At 40.5% G+C, this 17,953-nt stretch overlaps 1 protein-coding gene across 2 annotated transcripts in view; it reads left to right on the top strand.

The window, feature by feature from the left end:
- GCC2 (GRIP and coiled-coil domain containing 2) overlaps window positions 1-11,126 on the top strand; it is a 40,832-nt gene extending 29,706 nt beyond the window's left edge. For both annotated transcript variants that reach the window (XM_020784019.3, XM_072994547.2), the window contains exons 17-23: window positions 850-965; window positions 2,597-2,773; window positions 2,963-3,180; window positions 5,228-5,422; window positions 6,536-6,675; window positions 8,187-8,388; window positions 9,336-11,126. In XM_020784019.3, the coding sequence (XP_020639678.3) occupies window positions 850-965; window positions 2,597-2,773; window positions 2,963-3,180; window positions 5,228-5,422; window positions 6,536-6,675; window positions 8,187-8,388; window positions 9,336-9,406 (1,119 nt within the window). In that variant the 3' untranslated portion in view covers window positions 9,407-11,126. The remainder of the gene's footprint in view (window positions 1-849; window positions 966-2,596; window positions 2,774-2,962; window positions 3,181-5,227; window positions 5,423-6,535; window positions 6,676-8,186; window positions 8,389-9,335) is intronic.
- The last annotated feature ends 6,827 nt before the right edge of the window (window positions 11,127-17,953 follow it).

Genomic DNA, 17,953 nt, shown 5'->3' with positions numbered 1-17,953 from the left:
ATAGGCAGCTGTAAGTTACATGATTCTGTGAAAGATAATTCTCCTGAATTTAGAGCAGCTGATTTTGGTGCTTTTCTGTGTTCACCCTTATAAGAGTGTGTTCTACAAACTGTGGTCCAGAGAGAACTAAGCTGCATTCTCACTGGAAAGTATTTGTACTTGAGAAGAACTATGGATTATATTTCCCAAAAAAGATGTTTTGGGGAGCAGGTGGAGAATCACATGATGAGTTTTCATTTGGTTTCTGAGAACACTGCTATGGGAGTCTTGTGTGGATAATCTGTTCATTGTACACAAACCAAATGATTGCTGTGTCCTGCTATATTGGATAGCATGCTCTTCAAAAAAAACTCTCCAGAATTTAATATGAAATTGTCCATCATCTTGTTTGTCTTTGCAAAACAGAATGACTCAGAAGCAGATGTAATTTTAACTAGGCATTTGGTTGATGAGATTGCAAGAGGGCCTGTGTTCTAGCGGGTGAACGTGCCATCGCTTGTGAGATCTCTTCCCTTGGCCTGCCCTGTAATTGCAATATGTCATCCTTGTTTGTGCTTTGAAAAATAGCATAATAATAATTCACCCTTTCAATGTGTATCTGGAAGGGTTGAATAACATTGATTCTCCCTTTGGTTTTTAGTCATTCTGAGAAAGCTGAGTACATACTGTATTATTTAAAACAGCTTACCTTATAAAGCTCAAGGATGGAATGGAACCCTTCTTTGCTTAAAAAAAGTATAATAAGTGTATGTATGTGCCTGCAACTGGATCACACTAACTGTTTGGTTGTATGAAATGTCTGTTCCTTATGCATAGTGAAATAGCTTCTGTTCCCATATGTCATTACAGGCAGAACACACTGCTGTCACTGCTGACTTTGAGAGCTACAGAGTACGTGTTCACAATGTTTTAAAACAGAAGAACAAAACTTCTCAGTCTGAAACTGATGTGACTAAGCAAGAAAGGTAAGCATGATTGGTTTTGGTGAATGCTGGCGTGAATCAAAATCCCATTGCCGGAACTGATGTCTCCTGGTTGACACATTGTTTTGCAAAGTGGACTTAAGGCTTGTCCAGTACATGTGAGAAGTAAGAAGCACCCCTTGATGCTACACTGCATATCGATTTGGACTGAAGGCAAGCCTAAACTATCTGCTTTCATCTCTCCCTGCAGGGTAGCCACAGTGAAATCAGGCTGTTGCCTCTGTTTTCAATCAGTCAAAATTTATTTGCAGTCTCCGACCTATTAAACTACATACATATATTTAAAATAAGAGGAAGCAATTAAAACATTTCAAGACAGTTAAAACAGTATAAAGTAATAAATCAGATTACCCATACATTGTTTTTATATTTATATTATATACATCTATATTAATATAATATGTTTTCAGTGAATAGTTTAGCATTACATTTAAACATCAGCTGATTGTAGGAAAAGAGGATCCTAAACCAAAATTAGTACTCCCTTTGAATGAAGTGTCTGAGGATGATACAAATAGTTTCAATCTAAAGCAATCTTTTGCAGTCTTACTGTAGGTCTCCAGATGATGGACAACAGCTCTCTTTAGATCAGTAGCCAGAATGACCAGCCATCCTAATGTAGTCCAGCAACATCTGAGAACCCATGGTTGAGGAGGACTGCCCTTGGGAACCCACTGCTTGTTTTCTTAATAAATAGCCTAACATATATATACACTCAAGCCAGGAGGAAAATATTCTGGTTCACATTGTGAAGAGAGCGTTGCTGGTGCAGCTTTCTATTTTGGGCTAAATCCAAATATTAGTCTCAGCTGAAATAGATTAAATGAATGACAGAACTTGTTAAGCCAATATTTACAGAAATCACATTCAATCTACTCCGGTTGGAACTAAAATGGTTTTAACCCTCTACAAATTATATTACTCTAGGTTATCTAGAAAATAATATCGCTGTAGTCAGGTTTACAGTGGTGCCTCGCTTAACAGTGATAATCCGTTCCCGGAAAATCGCTGTTAAGCGAAAACGTTGTAAAGTGAAAATAAAATGCCCATTGAAACGCATTGAAAACTGTTCAGTGCGTTCCAGTGGGCTAAAAACTCACCATCCAGCGACGATCCTCCATACGGCGGCCATTTTCGGTGCCTGTATAGTGAGGAATCCGTCCCTAAACACAGCGGGGAGCCATTTTAATTAACCGGCAGCCATTTTGAAACCGCCAATCAGCTGTTTAAAAAACATCGTTTTGCAAAGAATCGGTTCCCGAAGCAGGGAACCGATCATCGCAAACCGACAAAACCCTATTTAGGCCATCATTTTGCGATCGCAAAAACATCGTTGTGAAGCGGATTCGTCGTAATGCGGGGCAATCGTAAAGCGGGGCACGACTGTACAAAAATGTGATTGTTTTAGATCTCTATTCTGAAAATCAAATCCATTCACATTTCTGTCATCATTGCATTCTTTAATTCTATGAAGCATGTACTGTACTTCTCCATTCATATAATAACTGGTGCCACCACATGTTCAAGTGACATAAACCATTAGTTTTTGTGGTCTAAAAATTCAGAAGCAGGCATAACACATGGAAATACTTTGTCGGTTTCCTCCCCTTTAGAGAGCACATGGAAAAGGTAATAGATCAGCTGAGGATCAAATTGCAAGACACTCAACATAACTTGCAGATTCATGTCACTGAGCTTCAGGCACTGCAATCAGAACATGATACCCTGCTGGAAAGGCACAATAAGATTCTTCAGGAAACGGTGGCAAAAGAAGCAGAGCTCCGAGAAAAGTATGTTTCTGTGCCATGTAAATAATACAATAGTGTTTGTGTCTGATATTTTTTAATCTTGGAATGTTGTGTCTTGAATGTATGTTGTCCTCGTGGGGAGATTGTGCAATACATTTTCTTGCTTTCTCAAATACTGCAACTCTTGTTTTCTAATACAATAACTTGTGAGTGGGGGGCCATATCTTCCAGGCTCTGCACAATACAATCTGAGAACATGGTCATGAAGTCAGAGCATGCACAGACGGTGAGCCAGCTGACAGCCCAAAATGAAGCTCTTCGGAATAGCTTCCGTGATCAGGTCAGGCATTTGCAAGAGGAGCACAGGAAGACTGTGGAGACTTTACAGCAGCAGCTATCCAAAGTCGAAACCCAGCTCTTTCAACTCAAAAGTGAGCCGAATGCAAAAAGTGAGTTTCTGTCTGTCATTCACTGAAAATATGAGATTCAGCTGAGACTACCCGAAAACTGTTCCTGCATACCTGATTACTAGTTAAGATTCTTTCTTGAGACACTTTCACTGCAAGACGCACACAACTGAGATTTTAAGATGGTGTTCAGTGATAGCATTACTCTGAAATAACATGATCCAGTGCTATGATGAGGGGTGCAGGAAGCCACCTGGAGCCAGATTTTGGGTTGTGTGGAGGGTTCAAGGTAGCAAGGGAAGGAAAATTCCCACTAACAGAACATAGGATTTAGCACCAAGCTTCCTTTCAGATGTATTGTCAGTTCTGTCACTATATTGCAAAACATTCTAATTTAAGTTTTAGGAGGGGCTGAAGCAGCCCAATTCAGATGGCTTAATTCCTGCACTGTCGAAAAGCAGCAACCTTTCAGTTGTTTAGTTAGTACATATGTAATGTCCATATGGCACCAACATTATGACTTAACTCCTAGCTACTGATCCCAGCATTTCACTTCTCTGTTGAATAGGGAGTAACTTAGATAAATTCCATTGATGTATCAGCTAAAATCCTGTTGCTTAGTGCAGCAAGTCATGGTCAAGTAGGCCCACTGAATCAGTGGGGAACTTGTGAGTCAACTCCTCTGTAGATTTCATTGATTTGAATGGATCTTCTCTAAATTGCAACTGTATCATAATAGGTTGCAGCTAGAGTACACCCATTTGAATCTATGGAACTTAATGGAGGACTTGATCCACCAGATCCCCATTGTTGCGGGCCTATTCTAGTGTGACCTCTATGCTAAGCAACAGGATTTCAGCTATTGAGTCTACTCTAGTTTGTATTGGCAATTGAATTTAGGCCTATAAATTGGCATCATCAAAACATTTTTATTTGCACTGGCTTTTAAAACAAAGTAAACATTTGTGACATGGTGGCATTGCAGGTTAAACAGCAGAAGTCTCTGTGCTGCAAGGTCAGAAGACCAGCAGCCGTAAGATCAAATCCATGTGACGGAGTGAGCTCCCGTCGCTTGTCCCAGCTCCTGCCAACCTGGCAGTTCAAAAGCATGTAAGAATAGATAAATAGCTACCACCATGGTGGGGAGGTAACAGCGTTCCATGTCTAATTGCGCTGGCCACGTGACCATGGAAACTGTCTACAGACAAACGCTGGCTCTACGGCTTGGAAACGGGGATAAGCACCGCCCCCTAGAGTCAGACATGAGTGGACTAAATGTCAAGGGGAACCTTTACCTTTATCTAAACATTTATACTTTTAATTCAAAACTGTTTTTAATTCTGGTTGATAGTTTTAAACTTAATTGAATTTATTATAGATGTTTAGGCTGGATTGAAGAAGGTATGGTATATCTCGTTTCTAAGTAAATAAATGTTTGTATCAAATTGGACAGTGGTTGGATTTTCTACCTTAGATGCCAAAATATCTTGGGGCAGTGCAATTGGCCATCTGTATGATTTTGTGCTTGTAAAATTTTATAATACCGGTATGGTTTGAATATGTTAACATTTTTATTATGTATTTTTATTTGTTTGTTTTATTTATAGACTGCCTTTCTCTTGATAAGGGAACGCAAGGTGGCTCACAATGTTAAAAGAATTGAACTAAAAACATAATAAGTTAAACATTAAAAACCAATTAAGCTATACACTAGTTGAAGTATAATTGAATAATGAAAAGCAAGTGAACACTGAAAAACTATCTTAACTTTAAAAAAGACATTCAGGGACTCAATCATGATTGTTAAAAGCCTGCCTTAAAAGATGGATCTCCAGCAGTCGGTGGAAAGATAAAAGGGGCGGGGGGAGGGTATCCTGATCTCCCAAAGGAGAGCATTCCATAACCTGGGAGTTGCCACAGAGAAAGCCCTCTCTCTTCTGTCCCCTGTGCTGACAAGGGGCCTGGGAGGAGGGCCTTCTATGATGATCTTAAATGCCGAGAAGGCTCATATGGGGAGATACAGCCCTTCAGGTAGCCTTCAAATCTATGAGAATTCTTTTCTAGTGGGTTTTTGTTGTTGTTGTTTTAGGTCCTGCTGTTTCCAGCCTCCCAACAAAGAGCTTGCGAGAACGCAAGAGTGCTGAACTCCCTCTTCTTGATGTGCACACCATAGCTAGGGAAGAGGGTGAAGGGATGGAAATGACGGACACAGAATCTGTGTCTTCTTCCAGCACACCTGTACCTTCCTTGGAACAGCTTCTTAACACCCCAGAAACAAAATTTGGTAAGGTAATATTCTCAGGTGTGTGGTGGTGCAGTGGTATTTTATGCTTGGCGTAGTGCAAAACTGGTACTTCAGGGGATAGTTTTTCAGGTAATGGGAAAGATGATTTTTTGCTTATGGTAAATTTCCCCCATGCTTTCTTACATTTCCTTTTCCAAAATGGGTGTGGTTGGTGCATTTATAGCCAGCCTACTAACCAGAGTTCTCAAGGTATCATACAAGAAATGTAAAATAAAACAAAATTGAGGGATTCCTCGGGAGGTCATGGGCACAGAGATTTTTTTTCCCTAGATCTGTTGTGTTCCAGTTGGTATTCTCCTTCTGAGTCTCCAGGCCTAGGAGGTCTTAGAGGAAGTTGCAGCTGCTGCCAAAGGTTAGATCCTCTCCAGAAATGCAGCAGCTCTTGCAGTTGTGGCTCTTGGACGGAGATGCAGTGATACCACGAAGGTATTGATAAGGCTTTCTGCCACTGCGTTTTTGAATCTTTGGGCCAGAAAAGGTCTTAGAGAAGAGCGAACCCAGCCTGGAGATGGCTGTGAGAGAAAGCCAGATGTAAGACTTTCACAAGGCAGCGTTTTTCACCAAGGCATTCATGCTTGCCTTTAGTGTAAGAAGTTGCAGGGGGCACAATGAAGAACAAAGATATTAACCTGTCTCTTCCGAGTTGCCCAAATTTCCAGCGCATGATGAAGAAACTTTTTTTCATAGGTTGCTGCTGTTATTAAGCTGCTATCATGCTTTCTGTTAATTTGAAAGTCAGATTTGACATTTTTTACATAATGGCCATTCAGCTGGGTTTTCATTTCCTGTAATTTTGGCAAATAACTTATGATTAATTCTATAAGCTTTTCAATTCAGAGAGCCATTCTAAAAGTTTGGATTAAAGGCTAGTGAAAATGTGTGACATACTTATTTTAATTCCTGTACGGTCTTGAAAAAGTAGTCTCTGCAAGTACTTGGGAATGAAAATGTTGCTTTTATTTTAGAATTTCTGGTAGAAATAAAAAAGTGTATGTATAACTTTGCCTATTTACCATTAAAAACAGCTCTCTCTATATATTTATATGTATACATAAACAATTTTGAAAACACCATTGTTGTGAATTTCTTTAGAACCTCCTCAATGGGAAGCAGAGCTCACAAAAGAGCAGCTAATCCAGAAGTTAAATACTACATCAAAGAGTGCTGAGCATTTAAATGGGTTGCTGCGTGAATCAGAAGCGACCAATGTAATCCTCATGGAACAAATAAAGGTTAGTAGCATGTGCTTACCAAGCCGCTAGTTGTATCTACGGTGAATGGATATGTTACATTCTGTTTATCACATCTAAAAATCCTTCTCCAATATCCTGTGAACTCAGTATCATTCTTGTTCCCACAACTTAAGTTCTGTCTGTCATCTCACACAAATGTTGTCATGCCTGCCTTCATCTGACTGGTAATGTTTTGCTTTGCTTTCTCTTTTGTTTTGTTTCGGGAGGTATTGTCCCCTGAAGAGCTTTTAGCACTCCTCTGGGTCGAGCAAAAGGAAACTGCTGGATGTATAAATAAATATATGTCAATGAATAAATGTAAATAGAATACAAAAGGGTCAGAAGATCAGCTGAAGGAATGGAGTGTGATCTCCTACAGTCAAAGCTGACAGTTGGTAGACTAGGATGTTGACAGTTGATAACATCAGTAACCTCCCAGTGAAAGGCATTGAAATGTACACTCTGGGAGCATACAGAGAAAGGTTGAAGCCACTGTCATAGGAGAAAGCATTTCCATAATCCATTTCCTGAGGCCTAGTTCCAAAGATGCCTTGGAAAAATCAACTTGGAGGAAGCTTTGTTTGGAAGGAGAAGCTTAGAGCCAGGCTTAAGAGGAAAAGCATAGACAGCCGAAGAAGAGAACATTCCAAGCCGTCAGCATCTCCAAAAGAGATGCCCCACCCATCAACAAAGACTTGTGCTCTGGTAATCCCTTTAAACAATGTCAAACTTTAATAGAGTGGAATCCCTCAGTTACGAGGAGCTCATTCTGTTTGTGGAGTCACATCATCCATAGAAAGCAACTTTCTGAGTTCTGCCTGCTCCCTTCCCTTTCAGATGCTAGTAGTAAGGATTGTATCTGTAGGAGAAGCAGTAATTGCTGGTTTCTTGGAGACGGTTCTTTCCTAGTGATTTGCTCCTCCTGTCTGCCAGTTTCAAAAGCCAATTCATATTGTTAAATTCTTCCTTGTGACAGAATTTTACCAGGATGAATTTTAACAAGATTCTTTTCTATCATTGGGTGAAATCCTGTTGCCAGACTCCATGGCTAATGACATCACCAGCCTTGCCAATTTTTCAGAAATTGAAAATGTTTGATTCTCTCCCTCCCCTTTGGGAAGCTGTGGAAAGTCTTTTAATTTCCAAAAATCATTACAGCCAGTAAAATCATCCCAGTTGGAGCAGTCTTCAGAAGTTGAATCCCACCCCCACATCCTGTAACCAACTGTTTCTTGATCATAAAAGGGCTCCCGGGGAGCTTCAGGACCTTCAAGAAGAGATTGGACATTTTCATTTTCCAAAATATCACTGAGCTGATGACACCATCAGCCTTATACAGTGTTAAGTGGCACAAGAGGATTTCAGCTGTTGTATTGTCTACTGTTCAATCTACTTATCCAGTATAGAACTCTGCATGTTTGTCTTTCCTTACACCATATTATGTCTTCACCAAAACTTTGCTTGATTCCTCCTCATCCATATGTGTCCTGCTTTTTGTTTTTTGCCCTCAGCTTCTGAAAAGTGAAATACGACGTTTAGAAAGGAACCAAGAACGAGAGAAATCTGTTGCTAATCTGGAGTATTTGAAGAATGTCTTGTTGCAGTTTATCTTTCTGAAATCAGGCAGTGAAAGAGAGAGGCTCCTTCCAGTAATAGATACCATGTTGCAGTTGAGTCCAGAAGAAAAAGGAAAACTGATCGCAATTGCACAAGGTAGGTGAAGCTGTTTTGCTGTTGGCATTGCTGAAGAAGGGGAAGGGGTGGGTGCAGCTACCGTGTGTGGCAAGCATGCAGCAAGACAGAAATGGCAAGAAATGTGGTTCTTTCTTGGCCTGTAATAACATTCACAGAGTTGCACTTTTTTGGACTAAAAAAAGTGCTTAAAAATTAAAATGCCTTCAAAGCAAATAACCAAGTGTGCTGCTTATTTACCATACCATCATGTTTAATGCACCCTCTGGGTGGTCTACAATTAAATTATGTCCTCTCCCCACCGGCAAGCGAGGCACTCAATTTACCAACCTTGTAAGGATGGAAGGCTGAGTCTACCTTGAGCTGGTTATGTGAGCTTGTTGGGGTTGAATTCAGGTTGTCAGCAGATTTTTTTACTCTAGCTCTGCAGTTTAGCCATTGTGCCATGAGGTTCCTAAAAGGAAAACCCCTCACAGTAGAATTGTTTAAAATAATTAACCATGGATACTGTGACCCAATTTTGTTTTTCAGAGAAACTTGTTTAAAAAAAAAGTGCTCGTTTTTAATGAGGCTTTGAGCATGTCCTGTGATCTAAAGATTATTGTTCAGATTTTGGCAGTCAGCAGGAGGAAACTTGTTGCCCTTAAAATATGATATTGTACTGTTGCATCCTATTGGCCTTTCCCAGCAAGCACCAGGAACAGCTTCCTTTTCTAACAGGGAAGTAGGCTGGAGCTTGGCTTATCCTAGGTCTTCCCGCTCAGCGTTTCTCTGGCTAGATGAGCACAATCATCTGGCAGGTAGAACTCCCTGAATGGAGAATTCTGTGATTTAAAGAGAGAAGGGAAATTCCACAGGTACTTTAAGGCATATTGAATGCACTGGTCAGTTTATTTATGTTTTCAGTTCTGTAATTTAGTCTTGATGGGCCTAATTCCAGAGTGCTTTTGTTTCCCTTTTTTTTTAAGGTGAGGAGGAAAGTACGTCACAACCGTCTGGGTGGGCATCATACCTGCACAGCTGGTCAGGACTCCGATAAGACTTTGAGAGTTGTCACTGCAGACATATAGAATCTGCAATTGCACTGGAAGGAACCTCACACTGAAGAATGAAGAATGTATGCATACATAGCAAAGGATAAACTGTATCACTTTTTCTGTTGGTTATTTTAAGGGATACCTGGTTTTGATGAGGACTTGGGTTCATAATCTCTCCCCTGTTCAATTATTTGCCACAGGTCTGGGAGCCATACTGTATCCATTTGTGTCCTTTGCTGTCCCCTCATTTATTGGATGGAACAGTTTGATATATGAATCTTGTTGCATTTTTTGTGCTGCCTCCATCCACTGAAGTAAGCCAGTACAATTGCCTCAAAAATATATGCATGTACTGAAGAAAGTAAATGAACTAGATGTATTTGGGCTGGAAGTCATGCCATATCTACAGCAATCTTTGGGATCCGTCTTCTTGACCTGTAGCGCACGCTTCAGCCTCATTTCTCTTCTTCATCTCCAAGAGAGAGAGACAGCGGAGTATACACAAAGTGGGGTCCAGATTTAGTTAGAATTAGAACAGACTCACTGAAATGAAAGGGACTTTGATCATGAGGAACTTAAATCACATCAATTTCTGCAAGTCTGCTATAAGCATGTCTACATCTGATTCCAGTTCCTTGTTTATATACCATCTCTCTTTTTCCTGCTTATTAACACAAATGCCATAGTATATAACAAAAAACAGAGCAGGTTGACTGAGAAATGATGCATAGGGGAAGTTGCTGACTATTGTAGCAGATTTCCATATGTCTGACAAGTTCATGAAGTCTAAACAACTTCTTCAGGATAGAGAGGCAGGACATCCAGTACATCTGATGCTTTCCATCACATACCAAGGTATGAAAGAACTGAAGTGACTACTTAAGAGTAGCTGGCCAGTCCTGTGTCTGAAGATAAATGTCCTGTAAAAGAGGCAATTCTCAGAAATGATACGTGAACTGCAGAGTTCAGAGGCCATCCTGGAGTTTTCTGTGCAGACAAACCAGTGTGCAGTAATCCCTAACATCCAGCGTGCACTTTCAAGCATCAGAGTAGATTAGAAAAATGTAACAGGTTTTTGAAGTGCAGTGTAACATAGCACTCAGTTGTTTTGCCTGCTTCAATCTGTTTTTCCTGCTTGCTGCAACGATGGTCATCTTTAGTGCTGGAAGCAATTGGAAGGTGAGCTCTCTTCAGGCATATGAAGTGTTTAAAGTGCTGCTTGTCAGCAACAACTGGTGCACAACTGGCATCTTTGAATATCAGATTATCTTTGTTCACCTTTAATGGCACCAGTGTTTGGTGGGTAGGATATCTAGCTTCTTTCAGGATCTGTATTGTGACACTTCAGATTTTCACCACAATTTACATATCTGCAGTGACTTCAGAGTACAGCCATCTGAAGTTTTGTATCATTAGATGTTCAAGTATCTCCCTGCAAGCAGTGCAACTGATGTCTTTTTAAAAGCCAGTCCCTACAAGGATCAAGTCAAGTTTTTGATATTGTGGGCAATGTCTCATTGTTTACTTTTACATGTTTAAACTGAGCAGGAAATGCCTTTGCACTTTCTTTATTAGTTCACCTTTTTCAGTAGTATACATGAATACTTGCTGCTTATAGAAAATGGATTTCCTGTCTGCACAATGTGATAAAAAATCAGTTTCTGTCATTTCAAGGTCTTGTTCTTGTTTCATACTGTGAATAAATTATATAGTTTACATATAGTTTAATTTTGTTATTTTTCCAATTTAAATTGCATATTCAGTATATTAATAAAATGCTAGTGAATGCCATGTGCTTTTTGCAAGGAAACAAGGGGAATCCAGCTCCAAAGCCTCCCACAACCCAGCCCACTTCTCAACACCAATGGGGGGTGGGGGTGGCAGAGGTTTTGCTCCAATGAAGAGACTTCCAGCAACCTTTTGCTACTGAAAAATGTCAGAAGTGTTGGGGGAGAGAATATGGATGGAAATGACAAATATAAAACATGTTTTTTTTTATGTGTGTTATCTTGTTGCTTTCAGAACCCTTGCCTTCTAAAGCTGCATCAAAAGAGGCAAGAATTAAAATTAAGGGCGCAGCTATATGGTTGCAGTGAAATTGCTCCTAGAGCCCAGTGAGATTGTCAGTCTGCTTGTAGGGAGAAAGGATTGCATTGCTGGAAGTCTCTTCATTGCAGCAAAACCTCTGCCACCCCCACCCCCCATTGGTATTGAGAAGTGGGCTGGCTTGTGGGAGGCTTTGGATCTGGATTCCCCTTGTTTCCTTGATAAGATCCTTTATGATTGTACCCTGTACATTAGTTCTGGAGTTGGTATAATTATTTTCTTACACATCTCCTCTCCCAAAAGGTGCAATAATTCCTTTTCTCCCAGTTCAACTATATATACTGTATAGTTGAATATATATATATATATATATATATATATATATATATATATATATATATATATATATATATATATATATATATATATATATATATATATATATATATAGTTGAATTGGAAGAACATATGTAAGTTTCTGTCATTTCAAGGTCTTGTTCTCTCTCTCTCTATATATATATATATACACACACACACACACACACACACACACACACACACACACACACAGTGGTGTCTTGCAAGACGATTGCGCAAAATCAATTCGCTAGAAGGTGACTTTTTTTGAGCAATGTTGTGCTTCCCAAAATGATTATTACTATGGTCAATTTTCACTGGACAATGTTTAGGTCCTTGCCTTGCAAGACAGTTTTTTAAAACCCTATTTTGCAAGATAGTTGCCCCCAATTGGAATACATTAATTACATAAGACCTACTTTTTTTATCCCAAAAAAAGTATATGCTGCTGGGACAAAAGTATATGTTGCTAGCTATTCAGGGTCTGCCTCCTGGAAAAACAGCAGCATACACTTTCTCACCTACTTTTTTAGCATAAAAAAAGTAGGTCTTATATAGTTAATATGTTCTAATTAGGAGCTAAAACCATCTTGCAAAGCATTGCCAATGTGGCTATGGTTGCAAATTTGAATAATAGAGTGATGAAAATAGCTGGAAACAAAAAGAGATTATAAAAAAAATCATAAATGCAACCACCTCATTAACATAAATTAAGCAGCTAAGTTAGGGAAATGACAGAGATCAGCAATACACCCAAAGTACAATGGATGAGCCTTTCCCTGGGAAAACCATTTTTATGACATGGTACTTCCCCTGCAAGATAGAATGGCCCTTTCATCTCCTACCCCATTCTGTCCCCTAATCCCCAAGTCATGGTGACCCCCTGGCTGCACCTCCACTCAGTACAGGGCTGCACATCCCCAGTCCTGCCAGAGGCCAAGAGAGCTTCTCGGTGTTTTGGGGTGCCCTGCAGGACCCCCATCGGGGGCTAGGTGTTCCTCCCACAATCCTCTAGTGCACAGCTATTAGCATAAGGTATTAGCATATATGTGCACTAGAGCACTGGTTCTTAACCTTGGGTTACTCAAGAGTTTTGGACTGCAACTCCCAGAAGCCTTCACCACCAGCTGTCCTGACGGGTTTCTGGGAGTTGCAGTTCAAAAGCATCTGAGTAACAAAGGTTAAGAACCACTGCACTAGAGGATTGTGGGGAGGAACACTTAGCCCCCGATGGGGGTCCTGCAGGGCACCCCAAAACACCGAGGAGCTCTCTTGGCCTCTGGCAGGACTGGGGATGTGCAGCCCTGTACTGAGTGGGAGGTGCAGCCAGGGGGTCACCATGACTTGGAAGGTCAGGGGACAGAAGGGGGTTTGACTCCTTTTCTCTACAGAAAGAGGGAGAAAGTTATTTGAGACCTATTGAATTTCCAAAAGCAATGGAGGTATGGGGATTGCTTTTCCCCAAGATGATATGGGAAACTGTTTTGCAGGATGATGTCTTTCTTCTGTGGATAATTTTTGCAAGATAGTGATTTTTTTTCCCCAATTGGAATACATTAAATAAATTTCAATGGATCCCAATGGGGGATTGGGTTTCACAAGATGTTTTTGCAAGATAGTAATTTCCATGGAATGAATTAAAATTGTCTTGAGGCACCTCTCTCTCTCTCTCTCTCTCTCTCTCTCTCTCTCTGTGTGTGTATATATATATATATATATATATATATATAGAGAGAGAGAGAGAGAGAGAGAGAGAGATGAATTGGGAAAAAAATATATCTCCCTCTCGGGATCATATATCTTCTTACTTAGGTCTGGATTTGAGATAGTTCAAGGCTGATTGTGTTAATCTATCCCAGCTGGAGGAAAGTAGCAAGTCTACTTTCTGTTGTAGATAATTATATATAGGTTTCAAGCAGAGCTGGGGAAGGTGTGCCTCTCCAGATGAATGATCACTAGTCAACACATAGCCAATGTGGAATAATGATGGAAGTCAACAGTCCAACATCTGAAGGGTTAATCACCCCACCCGGTTCCCAAGCATCAAATTATAGTCCTAGAATTAGGAGATCCTGGTGAGTCACTCACTGGTTTTCAATATAGTTTAACTACAGGGGTTACAAATCATAAAATGGAAAAGCCACCATTTCTGGTTATCTTCAGGGGTTCACTACATTCCTGCCTGTTCTCTTGCTTGGATACAATTCTCTCGAGCAGTAATGAGAATCAGCACAATGATTAAGTGTGTTTAAGTCAATCATTTAAGCTATAAGTAGGGAACCACCATAACAAGCTGCACAAAGCAGTAGGAAAACTTGGATTTGATACATGTATTTCGAGTTTTTAATCACCCATCAATTCAAACTTGAACAAGGGCAAAAAATATCACTTGGAATGTCTGTGGACATAGAAATCCATTAAAATTACACAAAATAAAACTGCTTTAATTTACGTAGCAATGGCGAACTCATGGTTTCTGGAAGCTAGTGGATCTATGAAGTATATTTTAGTAGTTTAGTTTCTGCCTTAGTGTGTCAGTTTGTGAAGGTTCTTCATTGGGGCCTGTTTTCTTCCCGTATTACAGACAAAGCAGATGCAGGTTCTAGTTTCAAATACTCAACGTTCACTTAAATGTTCAAATAACTATTTAAATCCTTTAACAGTTTAACTTTCTTCTGCCCCTCCAATGGAGAGAGGAAGGGGTTCATGGCTTGAATTCCAGAGACCTCATTTCCCAAGTCCCGCAAACTGTCCTCTTTAAATCCTACTGGGTTTTCCTGGTAATGACAGATGCAATAAAAGGTCAAGTCATCTCCCCCACCCTCCTCTCTCTTCACAGTCTCTGGTAGTGGACGTCACTCCCCATCATCTTGTGGGTGAATTCTCCCTCCAGGGTAATGGGTTCATGCTGCTGCCCTTCATCTTTCTCTCTCAGTTCTGTTTCTTCTCTGAACTTCCTACTCCACTCTCTGCTCTTTCTCCTTTCAGTAGGATAGTTTTCAGGGTGGACAGGAACTCTGCCTCCTCTCTGGGGATCATTAACCTCTCCCACTTATGTGTCTCTGGAGTCTCCATATTCATTCCCGTCCCTTAGACAGCATCTCTCTTTCTTCCCTTGTTTCTACTGTCCTATTTCCCTTTTATATACTCGCCTCTTCCTTCTTTTCCTGCTTCTTCTCCTTCCAAATTTCCTGCCTTTTCTCTCTTTTCCTCCCACCTCCTCTCTGGGTGTCCCTCTCTTCTCTACCCATCCTCCTCTGCTTCTCCCTTTCTTTTTCACTCTCTACAACAGGTGGCCTTCCTTTTTCTTCCTTCCCACTTTTTCCAGCTGGGGTGTCTGTGTTTTTTTTCCCATTTCAAGGTATAGGGGGCGACTCTTGGGCAGGACAGTCCTCCTTTCTACTCTTTTTCTTACAGTTGCAACCCCATATAATTGTCTGTTTCTTGGTTTTCTACCAAATACGCAGTAATCATCAGAGGTTGCCAAAATGGAACAATTATGTCGTAACATTGATTTTTGTCTCCTATATGTGTTTGCTGCCTGGAATTTATATTCTTTAAGCTTAAGTGCTATTTTGGCACATATACAAAATGTTCCTGAGTAGAAGTTGTTGTGTTCTACATAAATATAACGCCATAACCATTTGAAAATAATTCAGTATAATTTTTGTTTCAGAGACAGAAACCTGAAGCAATTTCTTTTATGGCGGTAGTCCAGATTACCAGGCTACTCTTGATGATTTTGTAGGCACTTTAAATGCACAGATCTTGAAGGGTGGCATGATAAACAGCACTTTCTCTGGCTATTTCTTCTCAAGCCAACTGGCTGGAATCAAATACATAAGGCAAATCTCTAATAAGGATCAGACAGAAGCTTGGCAATGAATCAAAAAAATGAAGTCAAACGGATCACTAACATAACTCTGTCAATATACTAATGTAATCTTTTCTATTTTGGTTCAGCACAAGATAATAAATCACTCTTCAATGCACAGCTTTTATAAAAAGCTCTTCTAGGGGGACTCACAGACAAATATGTCTGTAAAAATTAGTTGCTATACATACAACATGATGTGTTACTTATGTTAACACATAATAATGGAATGTCAGAATTTATAGCTAATTCTCTGAAAATCTAACTGTAGGCTCCTAGTTGGTTGCCTTCGTGCCGGAAAACAGCCACTAATGCACAAAAACAGAAGAACACCAAATATTTTAGAAGGGTTCTATATTAACAAGAATAATTACAATGAAGTATATTATTATATGAACAAAGAACTTAGAGGCTTGTAATATTCTTTCAACTATTGGGAACAAACAGGGACATGGTGGTGTTGTGGGTTAAACCGCAGAAGCCTCTGTGCTGCAAGGTCAGAAGACCAGCAGTTGTAAGATCAAATCCACGCGACAGAGTGAGCTCCTGTCGCTTGTCCCAACTCCTGCCAACCTAGCAGTTTGAAAGCATATAAAAATGTGAGTAGATAAATAGGTACCACTTCGGTGGGAAGGTAACAGTGTTCCATGTCTAGTCGTGCTGGCCACATGACCATGGAAACTGTCTTCGGACAAACGCTGGCTCTATGGCTTGGAAACGGGGATAAGCACCACGCCCTAGAGTCAGATATGACTGGACTAAATGTCAAGTTTACCTCTATTGGGAACAAAATAAAACAATAAAAGACAGATTTTGGAAAGATTCAGTTCCCAACATGCTGAGTAAATTCTTTATCTCAGGAAATTCTTAATGCTTGTGTGTTTAGTCGTTTAGTCGTGTCCGACTCTTCGTGACCCCATGGACCAGAGCATGCCAGGCCCTCCTATCTTCCACTGCCTCCCGGAGTTGTGTCAAATTCATGTTGGTTGCTTCGCAGACACTGTCCAGCCATCTCATCCTCGGTCGTCCCCTTCTCCTCTTGCCGTCACACCTTCCTAACATCAAGGTTTTTTCCAAGGACTCTTTTCTTCTCATGAGACGGCCAAAGTACTGCAGCCTCAGCTTCAGGATCTGTCCTTCCAGTGAGAACTCAGGGTTGATTTCCTTTAGAACTGATAGGTTTGCTCTCCTTGCAGTCCAGGGGATTCTCAAGAGCCTCCTCCAGCACCACAATTCAAAGGCAACAATTCTTCGGCGGTCTGCTTTCTTTATGGTCCAGCTCTCACTTCCATACATCACAACAGGAAAAAACATAGCTTTGACTATTCGGACTTTTGTTGGCAATGTGATGTCTCTGCTTTTTAAGATGCTGTCAAGATTTGTCATCGCTTTCCTTCCAAGAAGCAGACGTCTTTTAATTTTGTGGCTGCTGTCTCCATCTGCAGTGATCATGGAGCCCAGGAAAATAAAATCTGTCACTGCCTCCATGTCTTCCCCTTCTATTTCCCAGGAGGTGATGGGACCAGTGGCCATGATCTTAGTTTTTTTGATGTTGAGTTTCAGACCGTTTTTTCCACTCTCCTCTTTCACTCTCATTACAAGGTTCTTTAATTCCTCCTCACTTTCTGCCATCAGAGTGGTATCATCTGCATATCTGAGGTTGTTGATATTTCTTCCGGCAATCTTAATTCTGGCTTGGGTTTCATCCAGTCCAGCCTTCCGCATGATGTATTCTGCATATAAGTTAAATAAGCAGGGGGACAATATACAGCCTTGTCGTACTCCTTTCCCAATTTTGAACCAATCAGTTGTTCCATGACCAGTTCTAACTGTTGCTTCCTGTCCCACATATAGGTTTCTCAGGAGACAGATAAGGTGGTCAGGCACTCCCGTTTCTTTAAGAACTTGCCACAGTTTGCTGTGGTCCACACAGTCAAAGGCTTTTGCATAGTCAATGAAGCAGAAGTAGATATTTTTCTGGAACTCTCTGGCTTTCTCCGTGATCCAGCACAAGTTAACAATTTGGTCTCTAGTTCCTCTGCCTCTTCGGAATCCAGCTTGTACTTCTGGGAGTTCTCGGTCCACATACTGCTGAAGCCTACCTTGGAGGATTTTGAGCATAACCTTGCTAGTGTGTGAAATTAGTGCAATTGTACAGTAGTTGGACCATTCTTTGGCACTGCCTTTCTTTGGGATTGGGATGTAGACTGATCTTTTCCAATCCTCTGGCCACTGTTGGGTTTTCCAAACTTGCTGACATATTGAATGTAGC

The sequence above is a fragment of the Pogona vitticeps genome, chromosome 3 (genome assembly GCF_051106095.1).
Source record: "Pogona vitticeps strain Pit_001003342236 chromosome 3, PviZW2.1, whole genome shotgun sequence".
NCBI lineage: Eukaryota > Metazoa > Chordata > Lepidosauria > Squamata > Agamidae > Pogona > Pogona vitticeps.
Note: the sequence above shows the minus strand (reverse complement) of the source record. Positions and strands in the feature narration are given on the sequence as shown.